Source organism: Terrapene carolina, unplaced genomic scaffold, assembly GCF_002925995.2.
Source record: "Terrapene carolina triunguis isolate 2854851 unplaced genomic scaffold, T_m_triunguis-2.0 Scaffold96, whole genome shotgun sequence".
Classification (NCBI taxonomy): Eukaryota; Metazoa; Chordata; order Testudines; family Emydidae; genus Terrapene; species Terrapene triunguis.
The window spans coordinates 21,861,618-21,882,576 of NW_020664447.1; the positions used below are offsets into that span (position 1 = coordinate 21,861,618).

The 20,959-nt window shown below is 43.2% G+C and overlaps 1 protein-coding gene across 1 annotated transcript in view; it reads left to right on the top strand.

Annotated features, from left to right (window-relative positions):
- The first annotated feature begins 823 nt into the window (after positions 1 to 823).
- Positions 824 to 20,959, top strand: part of CAT (catalase) — a 41,535-nt gene continuing 21,399 nt past the window's right edge. The window contains exons 1-4 of the mRNA XM_026651458.2: positions 824 to 1,010; positions 8,199 to 8,370; positions 11,247 to 11,357; positions 12,669 to 12,799. Coding sequence (XP_026507243.1) covers positions 945 to 1,010; positions 8,199 to 8,370; positions 11,247 to 11,357; positions 12,669 to 12,799 — 480 coding nt within the window. The 5' untranslated portion in view covers positions 824 to 944. The remainder of the gene's footprint in view (positions 1,011 to 8,198; positions 8,371 to 11,246; positions 11,358 to 12,668; positions 12,800 to 20,959) is intronic.

The window sequence follows — 20,959 nt, forward strand, 5'->3', positions numbered from 1 at the left end:
CCCTAGGAAATTACAAAAACACAATCCTGTTAGAAATGTTATTTAGATTTCAAATTCAAGCACTGGAAAATTAATAAACATTAAATGTATTACTGTTACTTTAACTCTGTCACTTGTGCATATGCAATGCCAGTCTTTAATTAGATTATCATGGTTTTTTCAAGGTACTCCTGCCTCATTACATGCACAGAATAGATCCACAAAGGGACTGCACAGGCAACTGTAAAAATGGTATTCCTAACTCTCCAGTGTTTAGCCTTGCTCTGTGCAAATTCCAAAGCTGGTCTCTCTCATCAAAAGAAGTTGCTCCAATAAAAGAGATCACCTCACCCATCTTGTCTCTCTTCTTTTAACAGCTTTTTTGCTATGTGATAAATATATATACACATTAGAATGTCCCCAGTGTCTCCTTCTCCTTTCTATTCCCCTTTATTTTTCAGCTCTGGAAGGTTTTGAGGACTAAGAATAAAACAAAACAACGGAGAAGCAAGAAACTATTCTTAAGTCCAACAAAACTGAGAACTAGGGTCCTCCCATCATTGTTTTTCCTTCTCTGACCTTTGGCACACCTCAGATGTCGGGGGGGGGGAAGGAATGAAATATAAGAGGGCGCTGTGCCAAGAAAATTCTTGGGATTAAACAGCAGAGCACAGTACCCATCCCCCTCTGCTCCTCGAGTTGCCCCTTACTTCTTCCTCCCTCCTTTTGGTGATTGGCGTATTCTCAACCCAATCAGAACTCGAGATGGAGGCTGTCGGAGGGCTGCTGACCAATGAGGCAGTGAGGGGCGGGCATAGCTGAAAGGCGGACCTGGCAGCTGAAGCAGCGCCTAGCTCTCCGGCTGCGCGTCGGGGTCGAAGCTCAGCGCAGGGAGAGGGGAGCCGGGCGGCGTTAGCCCTTTATTAACGAACCGCTTCCACCGCAGGGGGTCGCCTAGCTACGAAATGGCCGGCAGGCGGAATCACGCCGAGGACCAGCTGAAGCAGTGGCAGGATCAGCGAGGCTTACAGGTACCCCAGGGGTTCCGTGCCTCGGGTCCCCGCGGCTCAGGGAGCTCCTTAAGCGGGCCAACGAGGGACCCGTGAGGCTGGGTCTTCGCTTTCCGAGGGGCCTCGCTCCGCGCCTGGCGCTGTCCCGTCCCGCCCCGCCCCGGGGCAGCCCAGAGCGTCCCCTGCCCCAGCCTGTGCGCTTTGCAGGCTAACGGTCACAGGGCGCGCGCCCGTGGCTGCGTGCTGAGGAGACGGGTGGGTGAGATGGTAGCTCCCACTGTGTGGCGGTGCGAGGGGAGCAGGCGGGGAGATGGTACCGACGGGGTTGGTCGGAGAGCGGAGACCGCGCAGGGAGGGGCTAGGCTTGGCTGATTCGGTGGCGAGTGCCTGCGGGACGGGTGCTCCCTTCGGGCTCGCTGGGCTGCAGCCATGGAGAGCTGGGCATGGGCGCGGGAGAGGATGATACTTTGCCCTTTAGCGGATCACTTCATTTCAGCGTCAGCAGGGCCTGGGTCTAGTTTACGCTTAAAAACTAGATTGAGCGAGACACGTTGCTTAGGCCTGTGGCAGTTTTGCACCCCCACCTGCTGTAATGTGGCTAGGTCGGCAGAAGAAGCTGTACTGCCAGAGAGATGGCTTAACTACATTGACTGAAATGTCTACCCGGGGGTGGTGCAGCACTGTACCTATGCTACTGTAGTGTAGACGTACCCCTCAGTCTCACAAGTCACCTGTAAGGAGGTATCTCCATTTTACAGATGACAAAACAGGTACAGAGCGGCTGAGCTGGGAGTAGAACCCCAGATTGCAGCCTCCTAGTCCCTTGCTCTCAATGGTAGTTTGTATTCCCTCTTGGATAGAAAGGGATTAGAGACCTGATTTTCCAAACTGCTAATACCCCCAAACTCCGATTGAAGTGCACTGTAGCTGCAGATACTTTATATTTCTGAAAAATCAGGACCTAACTTTATATAGTAAGACTTTATTTTGTCTGGCCTTAGACGTATCGGTTTATATCTCAGTTTAAGCGAAAGTATGATTGAGAGTCATCTACAGGCAATAAAATAGATGTTACATCAGGTGGATGCAACAGGGAAGCTCTAGCATTTATCAGTCTTAAAAGTAGATTGTGGCCACACATTATATAGTGCTTTTAGTCCTATAAATGCATAGTATTAAAACATTTATGTAAGTCAATGAGTACTGCAATAGTTATGGTGGTTTTAGTCACTTACCCCCCACTCTTTAACCAAATCAAAATATAGGTTTCAGATTCCTCCTTGTTCTGTCTTTACAGAATGGGGATTGGAAGAAAGTGTTCAAATATATCCCAATACTGATGAGTATAAGCATTTTAATACTCATTTTTACAAAGTACTAATTTGAAAAGTAGCTTAGCTCCCACTTTGCTCAGTTGAGTTAATATGCAGTTGATCCAATGTTATAAAAAGATATTTCATAAAAACCAAAGGAGATCATTACAAATGAACACACTGGTTGGTATCACTAGTACACTTCACAAAAATGTGTATTTGTGTACTTTAATATTCACTGTTGAGCAGGTGGACGTCTCTGATAAAAGCAATATTTACATTTAGGGAAAAATTCATACTGATGAAAGAGTGGGCTACCACAAGGTGCCCTATGCCATTTAGTAAAAATGGGACCTTGGAATAGAAACTAAAGATGCTCTCAGAGTGTAGAATTTTAAAGTAAGCTTGTAGACAGCAACTAGTTACACTCAAAATATGTACCTTAAGTTTGCTATTAACCACAACCACACAGCAATCATAATCTAATCTAAAGGCTAAAGTCCTTATACTGTGAAAAGATTAATGTTCTATTAAACTAAACTTGCAGATTAAGGATTGGATTCAAGCTAATATTCCTCTCACTTTAATAAAAAATAAAAAAACAAAAACAAAGCTAAAACCTTCAAATTTCCCATAGATTTCAGAAACTCATGGGATGGTTGCGGGTTTGAGCGCCATTTGGTTGTCATTGAAAGTATTTTTTTAAGTGAGTGGGAATAGAAGTTTGAAAACAACATTAATCCTCGACTCTGTAGAATAATAATAATTGTAAAGAAGTTAGATTTGTTTTAGAAGTGATTATCCTATCCAATAGCACCCTTTGTTTCCTTACTAATGCACTTGAGAGTTAATATGAAAAGTCACATGCAACTCTTTCCAGTGTGCTCTGCCTCATTCAGAATGCTGATTGTTCTTCTCAAGTCTTATGATTTGCTTTTTGTAAAAGCCTTGGGGTCTGGTACTACACAGTATAAACTTTATGAACTTTAAAATGTAACTTTTGTTGCATAAAATGGCAGGATAACTCTGGATTCTCATGCCCAATGATGCAAGTTTCCTCAAGTATCAGGGAGTAGCCATGTTAGTCTGTATCCACAAAAACCACGAGGAGTCTGGTGGCACCTTAAAGGCTAACAGATAAGCTTTCATGGGTAAAAGGCCACTTCTTCAGATGTTTTCAAGTTTCCTCAGTAACAGTAAGAATTGAACTTACTCTTTTTAGTAGTGATGCTCTCTATTTACAGGTGGTTCTTTGAAATTGTCACTGTGTTGCCTGTTTTGAGATGTGGCATTTATCTTTGGATTTTTCTAGAAAAAAACCTCTGCTTTTTGGGTGCTGCACAAGCCTCTCTTCCCAGCAATGTGCATGAGGTAGCTGAGGTTACATAAACTGAGCCTCGTTTCCCTTTCCAGTCAGGTTTGAGGAGAGGAGCCTTAGAGTGCCCAGGTTCTGACTTCTTGTCTATTTTTGCTTGAGCATTTTTAAATAGTTGAATATGCTTAGGATTTTTAGTGCTCACAGACAACATGATAGCAGTGTTCTACAAGAACAAACATGGCTGTGTCCACTCATCTTTTCTGACGGAGGCCTTCAATCCAGCAAAGAGAATATTCTCATGTTAAATAGCAAGTGAAGTAGCAGACCACACAGGTATGTGTCCAAGAGCTGCCATAGAAACTTCCATGCTATCTTGCTTGGGAGCCAAGGATGACTATCTTAGAAGCAGCTGGAGTAGCAAATGATGAGGCACAAGTAAGGACTCCCCATTTCCTTCCATTTACATGGATTTGATCAAGGAGCACCAGTTTTCCCGTGGCGCTCACTCCCAAATGTGTGTGCTCAGGAGAGATGAGAATCAGGAACACCTAAAGTGGAAGAAGCCCAAAGAGCTTTTGGAACTCTAGTTTAACATCCCTTCGTGTCGCACTTTTCTGAGTTATCTATTTATTCTAACCTTCTTGCAAGCCCTCTGCTTCCAGCCTACTCTCCCTGAGTATTTTTCCTCACTTACTTGCTTCTATTATCTCATCCCCGCCTCACATAATCCTGGCCCCCATAATCCATAAATGGCCTACAATAAAAAAATCCCTGTGGAATTAACACATAAGCAACATGCTCAAAATGCTGGTTGGTATGTTATATTCCTTTCTCACTCTTTTGCCTGTTTGTTTAGATTGTAAGCTCTTTGGGGCAGAGAACCTTATCTTGCTATGTGTTTTGTACACTGTGTGGCAAAATGGGCTCTAATCCTAAATGGGGCCTGTAGGTTTATTGCAATACAAACTAATACCCTCTGCCATGTGGTTGTTTTGAAGGAATGAGAATATATTCTGATTGTTCAAAATATATGAAAGTTTAATGTTGCAGAATTTTCACAGCTGCTACTATAGATAATTAAATTCAGAGCTGATGGACTCTTCAGGGATGGGGTCACACCCACCCAGCGAGATACTGTGGGTTTTACTTGTACATGTTGTCTGCCTGGTAATTAGATAAAATGTGGTAGGGTTTGGATGACGAGGCATTTGTCATGCTGTCTGGAGTGCATCACAACTGTGAGTGCCAGTCTCAGATCAGACTGTCAGAAAACAGGGCAGACACCTCAGACTGGTGGTATATTCTATAATTGGATTTCACCAAGCCAGTAAGTAACAAATGTGAACTCTTTCATCACTATACCAGTCTTACTATGGAGTCACACACAGTCCCTTAGGCTCTCCAGCCTATCTTGCCACCCAGATAAACTTGATTTAGAGAGAACTGCCCCCCCCCCCAATCAATCCATATCCAGTTGCCCCCAGTCTCAAGGGACTAGCCACTTACCTCAGATCAATTGGTACTCCAGACCTTTCACCAAAGACAAGACTGGCAGTCAGTTCTATAGTATACTAACTATAGGTGTATTAGCTAAGAAAAAGAAATGTTAGAGGTTAAAGCAGATAAAATATATTAATAAGTGGGTCATAGTTTGTAAATCAAATGATGGCAGTGATATAATAATCTGTCAGTTTTCCAAAGAAGTCTTTTCAGGGTATCCAGATGGTCTTTGGGGATCTCCGCTTTGCATCTGCTAGGCTTCCCTGTAGGAGTCCAAACTGTCAGAGATGATGGATCATTTCTGGAATCCATATTTCTAGCCCCTTTACACAAAAAGCAAGCTGACTGTGTCTTTACCCGCACAAGCTTTTCCTTTGATGATAGAGGAATGCATTTTGAATTTTTGACCTCCAATCATTATACACAATGATCACTTGCTTTTAAGATACTACTACTCTTCATTTGCATTCCCCAAGGTTTCATTCCTGTTTGATGGATAGTTACAATTCTCAGTGTAAATGTTTTCTGTTACATTATAACAGGAATAGATAAGTGAGAATAATACAAGTAACATTCCACTAGTTTTCATGAAGTTTAAACATCTGAACACAACTTACACATTTATCCCTCACTTTGATCTATGCTAATACACAAGCGAATTGACCTAAATACATTCTGTGATGCTGGTCATGGTAGAAGACTACTATTGCCTTGGTTAATTTGTTTTGTAAAGTCAAAGTATTGTGTCTTTAAAATGTATGTCAAGGGAATTCAGAATTTTGGATAGATACTCTTTTACTTGGAGTTTTTAGATAAATATATTTAGCCTCTCACCCCACAGACTCTGAACACTTGGATGCTCTTCAGAGTTTGGATTATTTACATTATTCCAGTAACTGACAAGTCTGATTGTACCTCTTCAGCTGCAAGTAGGCTGAAGACATCAAAGATCTGTGGACCTTGCTACTAAAAGTAATGACCCGTTCAGGGAAGCATGGATAAATGCTCCTGTTGTACAGAACACGTCCCACTTAAAATTAAAGAACAAACCCCACCCTCTGATCTATGGAATGAATAATGAAAAACTTGTTTCTGTGCATGCACAAGTAGTCTGTTTTTCAAGATAAACTAGGCGTTTAAAATCTTAGTCATGTGGGGCCAACTTTCAGAACTTAACGATTCTAAAGCTAAATGCCATTTTATCAGACGAGAAGCACAATCTCTTACAGCAGCAAACAAATGCCTTTAAATAAGTAATAAAGGCCCTTCAAACAGCATGTAGTGTATCAAACATAACTTCTTAAGGTTAATCCATGTAGAGTTAATTTATGAGTGTGTCGCTCTAAAATATGCCCCAAAATTCTGTCAAGAAAATATTCAGACTGCCCGACTCTTTCATACATGAAATGACTGTATTTGTGGGATGAGGAAGGATTAAATAACTCATTGAAGTCAATGAAGCTGTGAGAGTAGAAAAGTCACTCAGTTTAAAAAGTTGCAGCAGATGCTGTAAGCATTAATACAGTTTAGAGTGATCTGCAGAGTGAGGAAAAACATTCATATGCAGTTATACAAAAAGCGCATGTCCTCAAAGTAGTGGATTTGTGGTTGGTGGTGTTGTGTACAGGGAGAGTCAATTGGCTGGTGTTGTGTACAGGGAGAGTCAATTAAGGATTTCAAGATGGTTCTGATATTGCTGTCTCTCTTCTGCCTGGCTTCCTACATAATCATTGTAGTGCAGAAGCCGAATCTTTAGACACTTCCACTTCTCTCAGGCTGCCTAAACTAGTAAAATAAGCTTGATTGCTTTTGCTACAGCAGTCATGATCACACTTCCTAGCAATGGGTGTTTAACTTAATTGACTGTCCACTCCAGTGGACCAGCCATATCACTTTGAGGGCACAGAGAGGCTGTTGGACACTGTCAGACACTGCTTACATTGTCAATGCTGATGGCATTTCAGTGCCTGACTTTCAGAAGTGCGTTCTGAACTACTTGTTCAGTATTGAGGCTAGAAGAGGGGAAGAGTAGACTTAACTATTAGGAGGGTTATCATTCCAATATAGTACAAATGTATTTTTGGCTTCTAGAGTGAGGCATGAGAGCTTTGCTGAAATTTTACTTCAGAGTTGCTTGCTGAGTTCCTGGATTTTGAAGACTTGGAAAAATCTATTAAGATTATTAACATTCTTCAAAACAAAGCATATTAGGAGAGCAAGAAGGGTGCAGAACGTTTACCATTACTCCTAGTGTTACAAGTATTTTAGTGATTAAATTCTTAAATGTAAGTTTGAAAACCAAACCACTTGCTTATTTTGCAAGTTCCAATGTAAAAAAAGTGATGTTTAAAAAAGTTACACTAGTTATTTCTAAGGGCTGGTCTACACTGGGGGGGGGGATCGATCCAAGATACGCAACTTCAGCTACGCAAATAGCGTAGCTGAAGTCGAAGTATCTTGGATCGAATTACTTGGGGTCCAGACAGCGCGTGATCGATGGCCGCGGCTCCCCCGTCGACTGCGCTACCGCCGCACGCTCTGGTGGAGTTCCGGAGTCGACGGTGAGCGTGTTCGGGAATTGATATATCGCGACTTAACGAGACGCGATATATTGATCCTGGATAAATCTATTGCTACCCGCCGATACGGCGGGTAGTGAAGACGTATCCTAAGTCCAGTGACATTAAACTCTTGAAAGTTAGCATGTCTTATCTGCTTCTAAATGCTTGTTCTTTTAGTTATTGAAGTACAAAAGCTATATTCAATAAGTAGTATGCCTTGTAGTATTTTTCCAGCTTTACACAACTATCAGTGTAACTTTAATGTTAACTCAGGGTTTTGTTTTTTACATTTAAAATTATTCATACTCCCACAGTAACGGTTATGATGAAATAATCAGCCTTGATGCAGGAAGCAGTTTTTCCTGTAGCTTCAGGAGTCCTACTATTCCACAAGTCTATATGATTAGAGTTATTTTCACTGAGTTCTATTTGATTAACCACTTAAAAAGGTATGGAAGTTTATTTTAGTTTTTCCATTGTAGTAACTTGATTTCTTAAAAATCATTTTTGCATTTAGAAACCAGATGCCTTGACCACTGGAGCTGGGATCCCAGTAGGCGATAAACTTAACGTCATGACAATAGGGCCACGGGGCCCTCTTCTTGTTCAGGATGTTGTTTTCACTGATGAGATGGCTCATTTTGACAGAGAGAGGATTCCTGAGAGAGTTGTGCATGCCAAAGGAGCAGGTGGGTTTAAAAGGCATGTGTTCCTTAGCTGCATAAAAGTCTGCTAGAGAATGCCAGTGAATTAATATTGCAATCAAGATTGTGTAATGAGGCAAAAAAGGCATGATGTATGAAATTAATATTAGGCCAAATCCTGTTATCAGGAGTGTGTGCTTGTGAACTCCACCCAGAGAAAACAAAGAAAAGTGTTGTCCCCATCTCCCCCCACATTTGACAGAGAGAGAAATAACTGGGGAGACAAAGTAGCTTACCTCGTAAGAAAAGCCCTGCAGGGACCTGCAAAACACTTCGGTGTTGTATTTTCTCTTTTCAGAGGACTTAAGAATCTGACACCAATTCGGTGTCTATACTTCTTTATTTAAAGTAAGAGGAGTAGAGGCATTTGTTTTACAATTGCTCAAAATTCTGTTCTGGAATAAAGCCTTAATTACCAGATCTAGTGTTTACCTAGGGAATGATTAGATGTCAGTACTTGTATAGTTTACTAAGCAGATAAATGCCAGTTCAATTACAGATTTGTGGGGGGGTGTTTTAGTTTTTTTTGTTTTTTTTAAATAGGTTGTCCTAAAGGGTAACTTCATATCTGAATAAACTTTTACTAGCAACAGTAAAAATGTTCTTATTCACTTCTGTACTCCTTTTTAGAGGAACTATTTCTCTCTCTATCATCTGTGCTTTAATAAGACTTTTATATTTAAAATGAGTAATCAAGTTGCTTCATATAAAAGGGGAGAGACTAGCAAAAACTGTAGTTAGACTCTTCCATAGCTTGTTTTTGATCAAGGTTTCATGGTCAGAATAACATTGATTACTTATTTCTAGTGTCAATTTGAGAATTTGGATTATGTTTTCAATTTACATGATGTAACATGCTGTTTTTGTTAGTCTCATATGGGTTTATGGCATTAACATGAAGGATTAGTGGATTTTCAAGGTTCATAAAAATAAGTAGCTAGTTTTAGTGAACTACATAGAAAGTTTCATTAAGTAAAACTCAACTTTCAGTGCATGCAAATGAAAACATATAAAGGAGTACTCACATATGTCTAAGATCTCTTTCCCCCAACAACACCTGTCCAGGAGTGATGCTTGTGTCTCAAGCTGAGGTTTATTCACCCCCAAGTTAACTCTCATAAAATTAACTCTTGTTAACTTGTTTTGCTAATTGGAAATCAGAAATGATGCCCCTCTTCCCCACATCCCTTCTCCCTCAAACCAATAGGTAAGAGTTTGTTAATAACACTGCCAACACTCTGTATGTTAATGACAATAAGCATATTGACCTAGATCTTCATAGGTATTTAGACTCCTAACTTCCATTGATTTCAATACCTTTTGAGGTTCTGATTCACTGTGGTTATCTGTTCATTCAGCACAAATATAGTCATAAGTATGTATACACTTTCCTCACATGGCTGTCTGAATCCTTATAGCATAGCTAGCAGCTATGATCCTACCACCTACAACTGCAAATTATTAGCTGGTGGGCATTAGTAATTAGCTCCCTCTAATTTATAATCCCTAATTTTGTGGTAAAAGCCACAGTATTTGCACTATTAGAATATGAGAGAAATTATACAGCAGCAGAAAAGGAGGAGAAAAGTCATCGACCCTAAAGAAAAAAACTCGCATAGACCCAAATTCCCATGAAGCCAGGTCAATTATGAGTGTATAATTAAAAGTTTGACAGAAAATTCCCTCTGCAGATTTTTTTCCCTTCATGCTAACTGTTACCCTTTATCATTGCTTCATAGGTAATATGAAGTTACCACATTTGTTTAGTTAAGTGGTATTACAGAAACTGTAGAAAGCTACAGGCTGTGCTTCTTCATAAAATAAGACTTTGCCTTTCCCATGTCAGGAATTTTGCTCTTGAGTAGAGGATTTTACCAGTCAAATTACAGTTAAGAATTTTAGAGAGGGGAAAATAAAACTTACTGTGTGGGATCTCCCACTTCCTAAATGAGATGATTTCATGTTTTTGCCTTTACATGAGTTCTTTGGTGGAACGGATGTCCTCATAGGTAGGTACTCTTACTTATCTGCTGATAACTTAGCAACAACTTCCATCAGCTTTTTCTCCTCCATTTCCTATCAGACTCTTCTGAGGTGTCTCAAGTTATCAAGGCTGCGGAACACTAAACAAATACCTTAGTTACCTGTCTTTATTATCTGAGATCGTGTACAACCTGCAACTATAAAAACATATCCAGTGTACTGTATATACATAAATGGGGAAATACCTTTAAAATACCACTCACATTGAATACTAAGTCAAACTTAGCCTTCTAGGCTATGATTTATTTTATGCTAAGGAAGTCTTGATAGCCATGTGATGCTCTGTGGTTCTGGGATGGATGGCCCACAGAAACCTCTGTTGTTCACAGCAGCATGCCAGCCTAGGTGTATTTGTACTGGGCACTGATGTTCTCTACTGAAATGCTGTATATTAAGATTTGTGAAGTTTGGCGTGCTCCATATCTCTGCTTGCATCCTAGGATCAGGAACCTCAGTTTCCTGCATAAGAGAATATTGAGCAATCTAATTGGAAGATGTAGTGTCAGAGCCCAGGAAACACAGATACAGCGAACAACAAGTTCATTTCATAATATTGAAAGAGGGGAAAGCTACAAAAGAAAGAGTATCTAGAGGCAGAGAGGGGTAGAGTAAAGAAGTCTACAGAGTGGTGGCTTGAGGTGGAAGAGAATGTTATGAGTTTTCTCCAACTGCCATCATTATTTCTCCACAGTTGCCCTTCTCCAACATCTAGTACTTTGGTTGTGCCCCCGATATTAGCCAAAGTCATCTGGCCTCTTTGTTGTTCACAGTTTTTCATCCAATCATGTATAAAAGTAATTTTGTTTTGTTTTTTTCAGGAGCATTTGGCTATTTTGAAGTGACTCATGATATCAGCAAATATTGTAAGGCGAAGGTATTTGAGCACATTGGAAAAAGAACACCAATAGCCATTCGATTCTCCACTGTCGGTAAGGTGGTGTCATTAGTATGTGTGGCCTCTTTTATAACACATGTATAGAATTGCTAGTGTAATACATTGTGGAACTGTGTAAAATTTCATGTACTTTTGACCACTTCACCTGCCCTCTGCCAACTTACTCCTCTCCCCTAGATTTATTCTAAAATCTTGAGTAGTGTTAAGCAGCTGCCATTTCGTGTAACATCAGTCTACCGTAGACGTTTTTCCTCCCAAGTGTAAGAGGAAGTATGGTATTTTCAGGAGGCTTTGGTTCTATTCCTTGCTCTGCCATAGGCTTTCTTTATGAATGTGGGCAGGCCATGATTAATGCCCTTCTGTCTTGGTCCTCCATTAGAATAATTATCGTTATTTTTCATTCTTACCTGGCAGCAATGTTGTGAGGATAAATTCATTAATGTAAATATTATTGGAATGAGGACCATTTAAAAAAAAAAAAAAAAAAAGCTTCCTGTAAAATAAAATAAAATTATCCTTTCCCAAATCCTAAGAGGGATAAGTTACAGCTTTTTACAAATGACTTCAAAGGCCAATATCTTGCACATTATATGTGAAAATGTGATTTTTTTTATGTCATTAGAAAGTAGGAGGTTCTAAAATTACCATAACTATTCATATTTTGCAATACTTTTATAGTTACTTACAACTTTTTGGATCTTTTGTGATAGTTCTAAAATCTTGAAGATGGTGAAATCATGAGGATTCTTGAGTCTTCTGGAACAATGCAAAGAGTTTATAGATCTTAGTAACCCTGGGGATTTCCTTGTGTGGTTCAAAGCTCTGGCAGCCGAGCAACATTTATTTGTGCTTAGGATCTGGAGAGGCAATTGGAGTTTCTGACAGAACAGAGCATGTACTAAAGTAGGCTGCTGAGCTTTTTCAGCGCTGCTTACATGGGTTTTCTCCTGTCTGTATAGCAATCATAGGGCTTGTTTATCTGTGGACACTCAGGAAATTTATGACGATTTAACTAGTGGTGTGAAGGTAAGGCGTATGAGTTAAAGCGTATTAAATTGCTGTGTAGATATACTTTTTCAGAAGTAAAGTGGGTTAATTAGGAATTCTGGTGTAAAAACTTCTAATAGGTCAGGTTGGTATAACTTACTCAGTTGCACAAGAGTTGTTCATGGATCTGCAGATGCATTGCTCACTTTATGTCTACAATTTAGGCCCAAATGTGTTACAAGCATTCAGGTGCCTGAAATAGCGGGGCAAATATACTAAAATTCTCCAGTGTGGATAAGGTTTAAAAAGAACGCCCCCCCCCCATCTTGACACTTTTACATATATGCATTTCTTCTAGCTGGAGAGTCTGGTTCAGCTGACACAGTTCGCGACCCTCGAGGCTTTGCAATGAAATTCTACACAGAAGAGGGTATCTGGGATCTTGTAGGCAACAACACTCCCATCTTTTTTATCCGTGATGCCATGCTGGTGAGTGAGAACATGCGTGTAGGTGGTTTCAGCAGATGATAAGGAAGTCCAAGGATTTGTACATGTAGTGAAGAAAGGGTACAGAGAAGCATAAAATACAGATTGGCACTGAAAACTTTTTACCCTGATTGTTCAGTATAGATTTGAAATTTTTTGACTGAAAATGATGTTACTTTGAGAAATAATTATGCTTATTCTCATTTAAAGAAACAATCTGTATAACTTCAGAATGGCTAGTAAATAGGTTTAGTATTTAATACGTTTGTATTTTTATCTTTTGTGTGATCAATATCACTAGTATATGAGTCAAAATGGATAAGATATTTTCCAGCTGTCATTTGAATTTGGATCATTTTTAAAAATTTTTCACTTTTAAAAAGTTCCTGTAACCTGTTTAAATGTTGAAACAGAAATTTAGACCTTGCTCATTACTCATTATCCATTTTTATGTTATTTGGTAAGGGGATAGTCTTTTAAATATGTAAAGTAGTTACATTGACATTGACATTAAAACTGGAGTATCTTTCATAAAATGCAGGCCTATTTTGAATGAGAGGGCAGGATTATTATCTCTTTCAAATTCAGTTAAGATTTGGAGATAGTTGCCTAATATATCACTATAGTTCACTCGGTCAGGGCCAAATTTGGCAGTCTTTAATTGTGCAAAACTCCCATTGAGTTCAACGGAAGTCTTGCTTAATTTAGAACCATAGAATTTGGTCCAGTATAAGTTTTGTCCCTTTCTGTCTTAAGTGCTTTTTTGTATGTGCCAGTGTGCATCCCAATATAGGGTTGCATGCACCTCATGCATGTGAGACTAGGGGTATGTCTACACTACGGGATTAATCCGAATTTACAGAATTCGAATTTTGGAAACAGATTGTATAAAGTTGAATGTATGCGGCCACACTAAGCACATTAATTCGGCGGTGTGCGTCCATGTACCGGGGCTAGCGTCGATTTCCGGAGCGTTGCACTGTGGGTAGTTATCCCATAGTTCCCGCCCATTGGAATTCTGGGTTGAGATCCCAGTGCCTGATGGGGCAAAAAACATTGTCGCAGGTGGTTCTGGGTACAGCCTCACCCCTCCCTCCATGAAAGCAACGGCAGACAACCATTTCACGCCTTTTTTCCTGGGTGAACACTGCAGACTCCATACCACGGCAAGCATGGAGCCCGCTCAGCTCAAGACAGCAGTCATGAACATTGTAAACACCTCGCGCGTTCTCGTGCAGTTTATGCTGAACCAGGACCAGAAAAACGAGGAGAGGAGGAGGCGGCGACGGCAGCTCAGCGACAAGAGTGATGAGGACATGGACACAGAATTCTCTCAAACCACAGGCCCCGGTGCTTTGGAGATCATGTTAATGGGGCAGGTTCTATCCGTGGAACGCCGATTCTGGGCCCGGGAAACAAGCACAGACTGGTGGGACCGCATAGTGTTGCAGGTGTGGGACGATTCCCAGTGGCTGCGAAACTTTCACATGCGTAAGGGCACTTTCTTGGAACTTTGTGACTTGCTTTCCCCTGCCCTGAAGCGCCAGAATACCAAGATGAGAGCAGCCCTCACAGTTGAGAAGCGAGTGGCGATAGCCTTGTGGAAGCTTGCAACGCCAGACAGCTACCGGTCAGTTGGGAATCAATTTGGAGTGGGCAAATCTACTGTGGGGGCTGCTGTGATGCAAGTAGCCAAAGCAATCACTGAGCTGCTGCTACGAAAGGTAGTGACTCTGGGAAATGTGCAGGTCATAGTGGATGGCTTTGCTGCAATGGGATTCCCTAACTGTGGTGGGGCAATAGATGGAACCCATATCCCTATCTTGGCACCGGAGCACCAGGGTACCCAGTACATAAACCACAAGGGGTACTTTTCAATGGTGCTGCAAGCACTTGTGGATCACAAGGGACATTTCACCAACATCAACGTGGGCTGGCCGGGAAGGGCTCATGACGCTCGCGTCTTCAGGAACACTAATCTGTTTAAACGGCTGCAGCAAAGGACTTACTTCCCGGACCAGAAAATAACCGTTGGGGATGTTGAAATGCCAATAGTTATTCTTGGGGACCCAGCCTATCCCTTAATGCCATGGCTCATGAAGCCATACACAGGCAGCCTGGACAGGAGTCAGGAACTGTTCAACTACAGGCTGAGCAAGTGCAGAATGGTGGTAGAATGTGCATTTGGCCGTTTAAAAGGTTGCTGGCGATCGTTACTGACTCACTCAGACCTCAGCCAAACCAATATCCCCATTGTTATTGCTGCTTGCTGTGTGCTCCACAATCTCTGTGAAAGTAAGGGGGAGACCTTTATGGTGGGGTGGGAGGCTGAGGCAAATCGCCTGGCTGCTGATTACGCACAGCCAGACACCAGGGTGATTAAAAGAGCACACCAGGAAGCGCTGCGCATCAGAGAAGCTTTGAAAACCAGTTTCATGACTGGTCAGGCTACAGTGTGAAATTTCTGTTTGTTTCTCCTTCATGAAAACCCGCCCCCCTTATTGACTCATTCTCTGTAAGCAACCCACTCTCCCCCTTCCCCCAGCTTGCTTTCAAAGGAAATAAAGTCACTATCGTTTGAAAATCATTTATTCTTTATTAATTGATTATAAAAAGAGGGAGAGAACTCGGGTGGGGTTTGGGAGGAGGATTGGCGGGAAGGAAAAGGCCACTAAAAAAAGGTTTAAAAAAAATGACAGCCTTTTGCTTGGGCTGTCCACTGGGGTGGAATGGGAGGGTGTACGGAGCCTCCCCCTCCCCCCGTCCCGCGTTCTTACACGTCTGGGTGAGGAGGCTATGGGGAGGGGGGGGTTATACAGGGGCTGTAGTGGCACTCTGTTATCCTGCTGCCATTCCTGAAGCTCCACCAGACGCTGGAGCATGTCTGTTTGCTCACGCAGCAGCCCCAGCATTGCATCCTGCCTCCTCTGATCTTCCTGCTGCCACCTCTCATCTCGAGCGTCCCTCCTGTCCTCACGTTGGTCCCTCCTGTCCTCACGTTCACTGGCATCTTTCCTATACTTTGAAACCGTGTCCTTCCACTCATTCAGATGAGCTCTTTTGCTGCGGGTGGATTCCATGATTTCCACGAACATCTCGTCTCGCGTCTTCTTTTTCCGACGTCTTATCTGAGATAGCCTTCGGGATGGAGGAGGGAGGCTTGAAAAATTTGCAGCTGCTGGAGGGAGGGGAAAAAAGGAGAGAATTTTTTAAAAAGATACATTTTACAGAACAATGCTTATACTCTTTCACGGTGACCAACACTATTCACATTACATAGCACATGTGATTTCTGTGCAAGGTCGCATTTTGCCTCTTAATATTGAGTGCCTGTGGCTTTGCTGCTAGAGATCACAGACGCAGGTCCAGGCAACAGAATTCGGCTTGCATGCGGCCATGGTAAGCCATTGTCTTTCGGCTTCTGCGCCCTCCTTTCCCACATACCAAGCAAAGCCCGTTGAGTGCCGCGGTTTTCCTGTTAACCTTCAGCAGCAGAAAACAAACTAACCCCCCCCCCCATCCAATTCTCTGGATGATCGCTTTATCCCTCCCCCCACCGTGTGGCTGGTATCAGGGAAGATCCCTGCTAGCCAAACGCGAAAAGCTCAGGGCCAATTCTCCCCCCACCCCCACTCCCCCCACCCCTGCTCGGCTAACTGCAGGGAAGGATTTCTTTTCAGCCACAGGCAAACAGCCCAGTAGGAACAGCCACCTCTGTCCCCTTAATTAAATTCCCGTATTTCAACCAGGTTACCATGAGCGATACCACTCTCCTGAGGATTACACAGCGAGATAAAGAACGGATTTGCTTGAATGCCAGCAAACACCGGGACCATACGCTGCCAGGCTTTGTCATGCAGTGATATCAGATTATTTGCTACTAGCATGGCGTGGTCAAGTGTCCTACCATGGAGGACGGAATAAGGCTGCACTGCCCAGAAACCTTGTGGCAAGGCTTTTGGAGTACCTCCAGGAGAGCTTCATGGAGATGTCCCTGGAGGATTTCCGCTCCATCCCCAGACACGTTAACAGACTTTTCCAGTAGCTGTACTGGCCGCGAATGCATCCCAAGTCCTCAGGGCAAAGTAATAATTAAAAAACGCTTGCGTTTAAAACAAGTTTTATATTTTAAAAGGTAAACTCACCTGAGGTCCCTTCCATGGGGTCATGGTCTTGGATACTGGGTTGGGAGGGTATTCAGTCAGGCTGAGAAAAAGATCCTGGCTGTTGGGGAGAACGGAGTGCTGTGTGCTCTCCGCAAGCTCATCCTCCTCCTCTTCCCCGTCCGCAGAATCCTCAGGTGTAGCTGATGAGATTACCCCCGCCTCAGAATCCACGGTCAGAGGTGGGGTAGTGGTGGCGGCCCCCCCTAGAACTGCATGCAGCTCGGTGTAGAAGCGGCATGTCCGCGGCTCTGACCTGGAGCGACCGTTTGCCTCCTTTGTGTTTTGATAGGCTTGTCCGAGCTCCTTGACTTTCACGCGGCACTGATCTGAGTCCCTATTGTGGCCTCTCTCCATCAAGCCCTTGGAGATTTTTTTTTAAAAGTTTTGGCATTTCGTCTTTTCGAACGAAGTTCTGTTAGCACTGAATCCTCTCCCCATGTAGCGATCAGATCCAGTACCTCCCGTATGGTCCATGTTGGTGCTCTTTTTCGATTATCGGCCTGCATGGTTACCTGTGCTGATGAGCTATCTGTGGTCACCTGTGCTCTCCACGCTGGGCAAACAGGAAATAAAATTCAAATGTTCGCGGGGGTTTTCCTGTCTACCTGGCCAGTGCATCCGAGTTCAGATGGCTGTCCAGAGCGGTCACAATGGTGCACTGTGGGATAGCTCCCGGAGGCCAATACCATCGAATTGCGGCCACACTAACACTAATTCGAAATGACAATATCGATTTTGGCGCTACTCCGCTCGTCGGAGTGGAGTACAGAAATCGATTTTAAGAGCCCTTTATTTCAAAATAAATGGCTTTGTTGTGTGGACGGGTGCAGGGTTAATTCGATTTAACGCTGCTAAATCCGAATAAGTCATAGTGTAGACCAGGCCTAGGGGACATGTATTTGCCCTGTGTCTCCTTATGTGCCCATATAAAGGCATAAAAAGACCTGATGACCAACCCCCTGGTTCTTTGCTCAGGCTAAACTCCTTAATATTCTGAAAAATCTTCGTAATTATGGATGATCTTCTGTTTTGACTTGTTTGGTCAGACACCCCTCTCTGTGCTCCCGCCCTATACAGTATTTCTGTAATGGCAGACTCGAAACCTGCAGGCTTCAAGTCCTGTCTATACTGCGATGGGATAATTATCTTTAAGGACAGGCATAATAGGTGCCTCTTCCATCTAGGAAAATCTCATATTCTGAGAAGATGCTTGGTATACTTATCCTGCTCCTCAAGGACTTTTAAGTTGTGAAGCTGTATCACCACCTTCTAGAGCAGTCCATGAAGGTCTCATCAGATCCAGAGGAAAGGAGCTCCAAAATCCTCCTTATAAAAGACAATCCTGCATCATCTAGCATCCCATTGAACAGACAAGTGACTCTTAAGAATACTATCGAGACATCAGCACCAAAGAGAGACCTGGTGACATCATTGGCACCAGGACCAAAGCAAACACCTACACTTCAGGCATAGAAGTTGTGCACTGAAAGGAGTCTCCTGCCTTGGTGATTGGAGCAACCGAAGAAGGTCAGTGTCCTCCAACAAGGACTAGTAAAGCAAAACATTTCTTGATAAGTTCTCGAAACCCACAGCATCCAGGGCTGGGGAGAAGACTGCAATGCAGCAGATTACCAGCATTGACCCTAGTGACAAAGGTGCTCCCAGTGGCATTGACCCCAGCCTTGGGGGAGGAGGCTTGGGTTGAACCAGGTCCATCCCGGTGCCAAGATATCCACTGCCACAGGTACCAAAAGCATCTTATTCATTAGTGCCACTCCCCGAGGAGGTCTACTTACTCCTTACCATCGCTGGGGCATGCTTTTCCCGGTCATCATACAGGAAACCATCTCTTTTGAAGTCTGCAGGTGTGTCATCACCAAGAGATCTGTGGACTTCTACAGACCCCAACCACCAGCAGCACCCAAGATTGGAATTGGTCCAGTCACCTGTACCCATATGGGATGCCACCATGGGCCTATTTGGGTCCTGGGTCTACTTTCACAGGCACTGAGAAATCTGTATCCACCATCAAGGGAGAGGTTTGCTCCAGCAGCTTCCCTGGCTGGATTGCCAACACTGAAATATCAAGAGGAATGGCATCCAGGGGCACAAAATCAACACCCTGTCTTGCCTCCTAGGGATATTTCCACATCATTGCCAGATGAAGTGATATGCCTGGCACTGGTACTGGAAGACTTCAGAGTTATCCAGAAGCTTCTTGTGTGGATTGCTGAGACTCTAGAGAGCGAGACTTCAGTCATCTCAGAAAAGCCCCACAAGCTATTCAACATCCTATCAGCTTCTGGTCCTTGCAGAATCATCCTCCCCATTAATGAGAGATTACTAGACCCAGTGAAATCTCTGTGGCAGATGCCGGCCGTTATATCACCACCAGCAAAACATGTTGAGAAGAAACAGAGGGGTAGCCGTGTTAGTCTGAATCTGTAAAAAGCAACAGAGGGTCCTGTGGCACCTTTAAGACTAACAGAAGTATTGGAGCATAAGCTTTCGTGGGTAAGAACCTCACTTCTTCAGATGCAAGTAATGGAAATTTCCAGAGGCAGGTATAAATCAGTATGGAGATAACGACTTTGGCTCAATCAGGGAGGGTGAGGTGCTCTGCTAGCAGTTGAGGTGTGAACACCAAGGGTGGAGAAACTGCTTCTGTAGTTGGATAGCCATTCACAGTCTTTGTTTAATCCTGATCTGATGGTGTCAAATTTGCAAATGAACTCGAGCTCAGCAGTTTCTCTTTGGAGTCTGGTCCTGAAGTTTTTTTTGCTGTAAGATGGCTACTTTTACATCTGCTATTGTGTGGCCAGGGAGGTTGAAGTGTTCTCCTACAGGTTTTTGTATATTGCCATTCCTGATATCTGACTTGTGTCCATTTATCCTCTTGCATAGTGACTGTCCAGTTTGGCCAATGTACATAGCAGAGGGGCATTGCTGGCACATGATGGCATATATAACATTGGTGGACGTGCAGGTGAATGAGCCGGTGATGTTGTAGCTGATCTGGTTAGGTCCTGTGATGGTGTTGCTGGTGTAGATATGTGGGCAGAGTTGGCATCGAGGTTTGTTGCATGGGTTGGTTCCTGAGTTAGAGTTGTTATGGTGCAGTGCGTGGTTGCTGGTGAGAATATGCTTAAGGTTGGCGGGTTGTCTGTGGGCGAAGACTGGCCTGCCTCCCAAGGTCTGTGAAAGTGAGGGATCATTGTCCAGGATGGGTTGTAGATCACTGATGTGTTGGAGAGGTTTAAGCTGAGGACTGTAGGTGATGGCCAGTGGAGTTCTGTTGGTTTCTTTTTTGGGCCTGTCTTGTAGCAGGAGGCTTCTGGGTACACGTCTGGCTCTGTTGGTTTGTTTCTTTATTTCCTTGTGTGGGTATCGTAGTTTTGAGACTGCTTGCTGAAGATCTTGTAGGTGTTGGTCTCTGTCTGAGGGGTTGGAGCAGATGCGGTTGTACCTCAGCGCTTGGCTGTAGACAATGTATCGTGTGGTGTGTCCGGGGTGGAAGCTGGAGGCATGAAGGTAGGCGTAGCGGTCGGTGGGTTTTCGGTATAGGGTGGTGGTAACGTGGCCATCGCTTATTTGTACTGTGGTGTCTAGGAAGTGGACCTCCTGTGTAGATTGGTCCAGGCTGAGGTTGATGGTGGGGTGGAAGCTGTCGAAATCATGGTGGAATGTTGAGAAGAGGTACCAGGTACCCTCTGTGGGGTTTGAGTACTTCTACACCAGAACACAGGCTCCTTTGACTTTTCAATTATAGTTGAAATAACTAAAGTCAAACAAGAGTATGCTGAAGGACAAAGACTCCAAATGCTTAAACCTGTCTAGGTGGAAATCCTACTCATCAGCATTGCTACAGCTGCGAGTGGCTTATGTCCGGCCCTGCTGGCTAAGTATGACTTTCTTACATGGGACAGACAGGGTGACATGCTTCCTTGCCAAGCTCCCTCGTGACAACGTAGAGGAACTCAAAGGCACAGTAAAATAA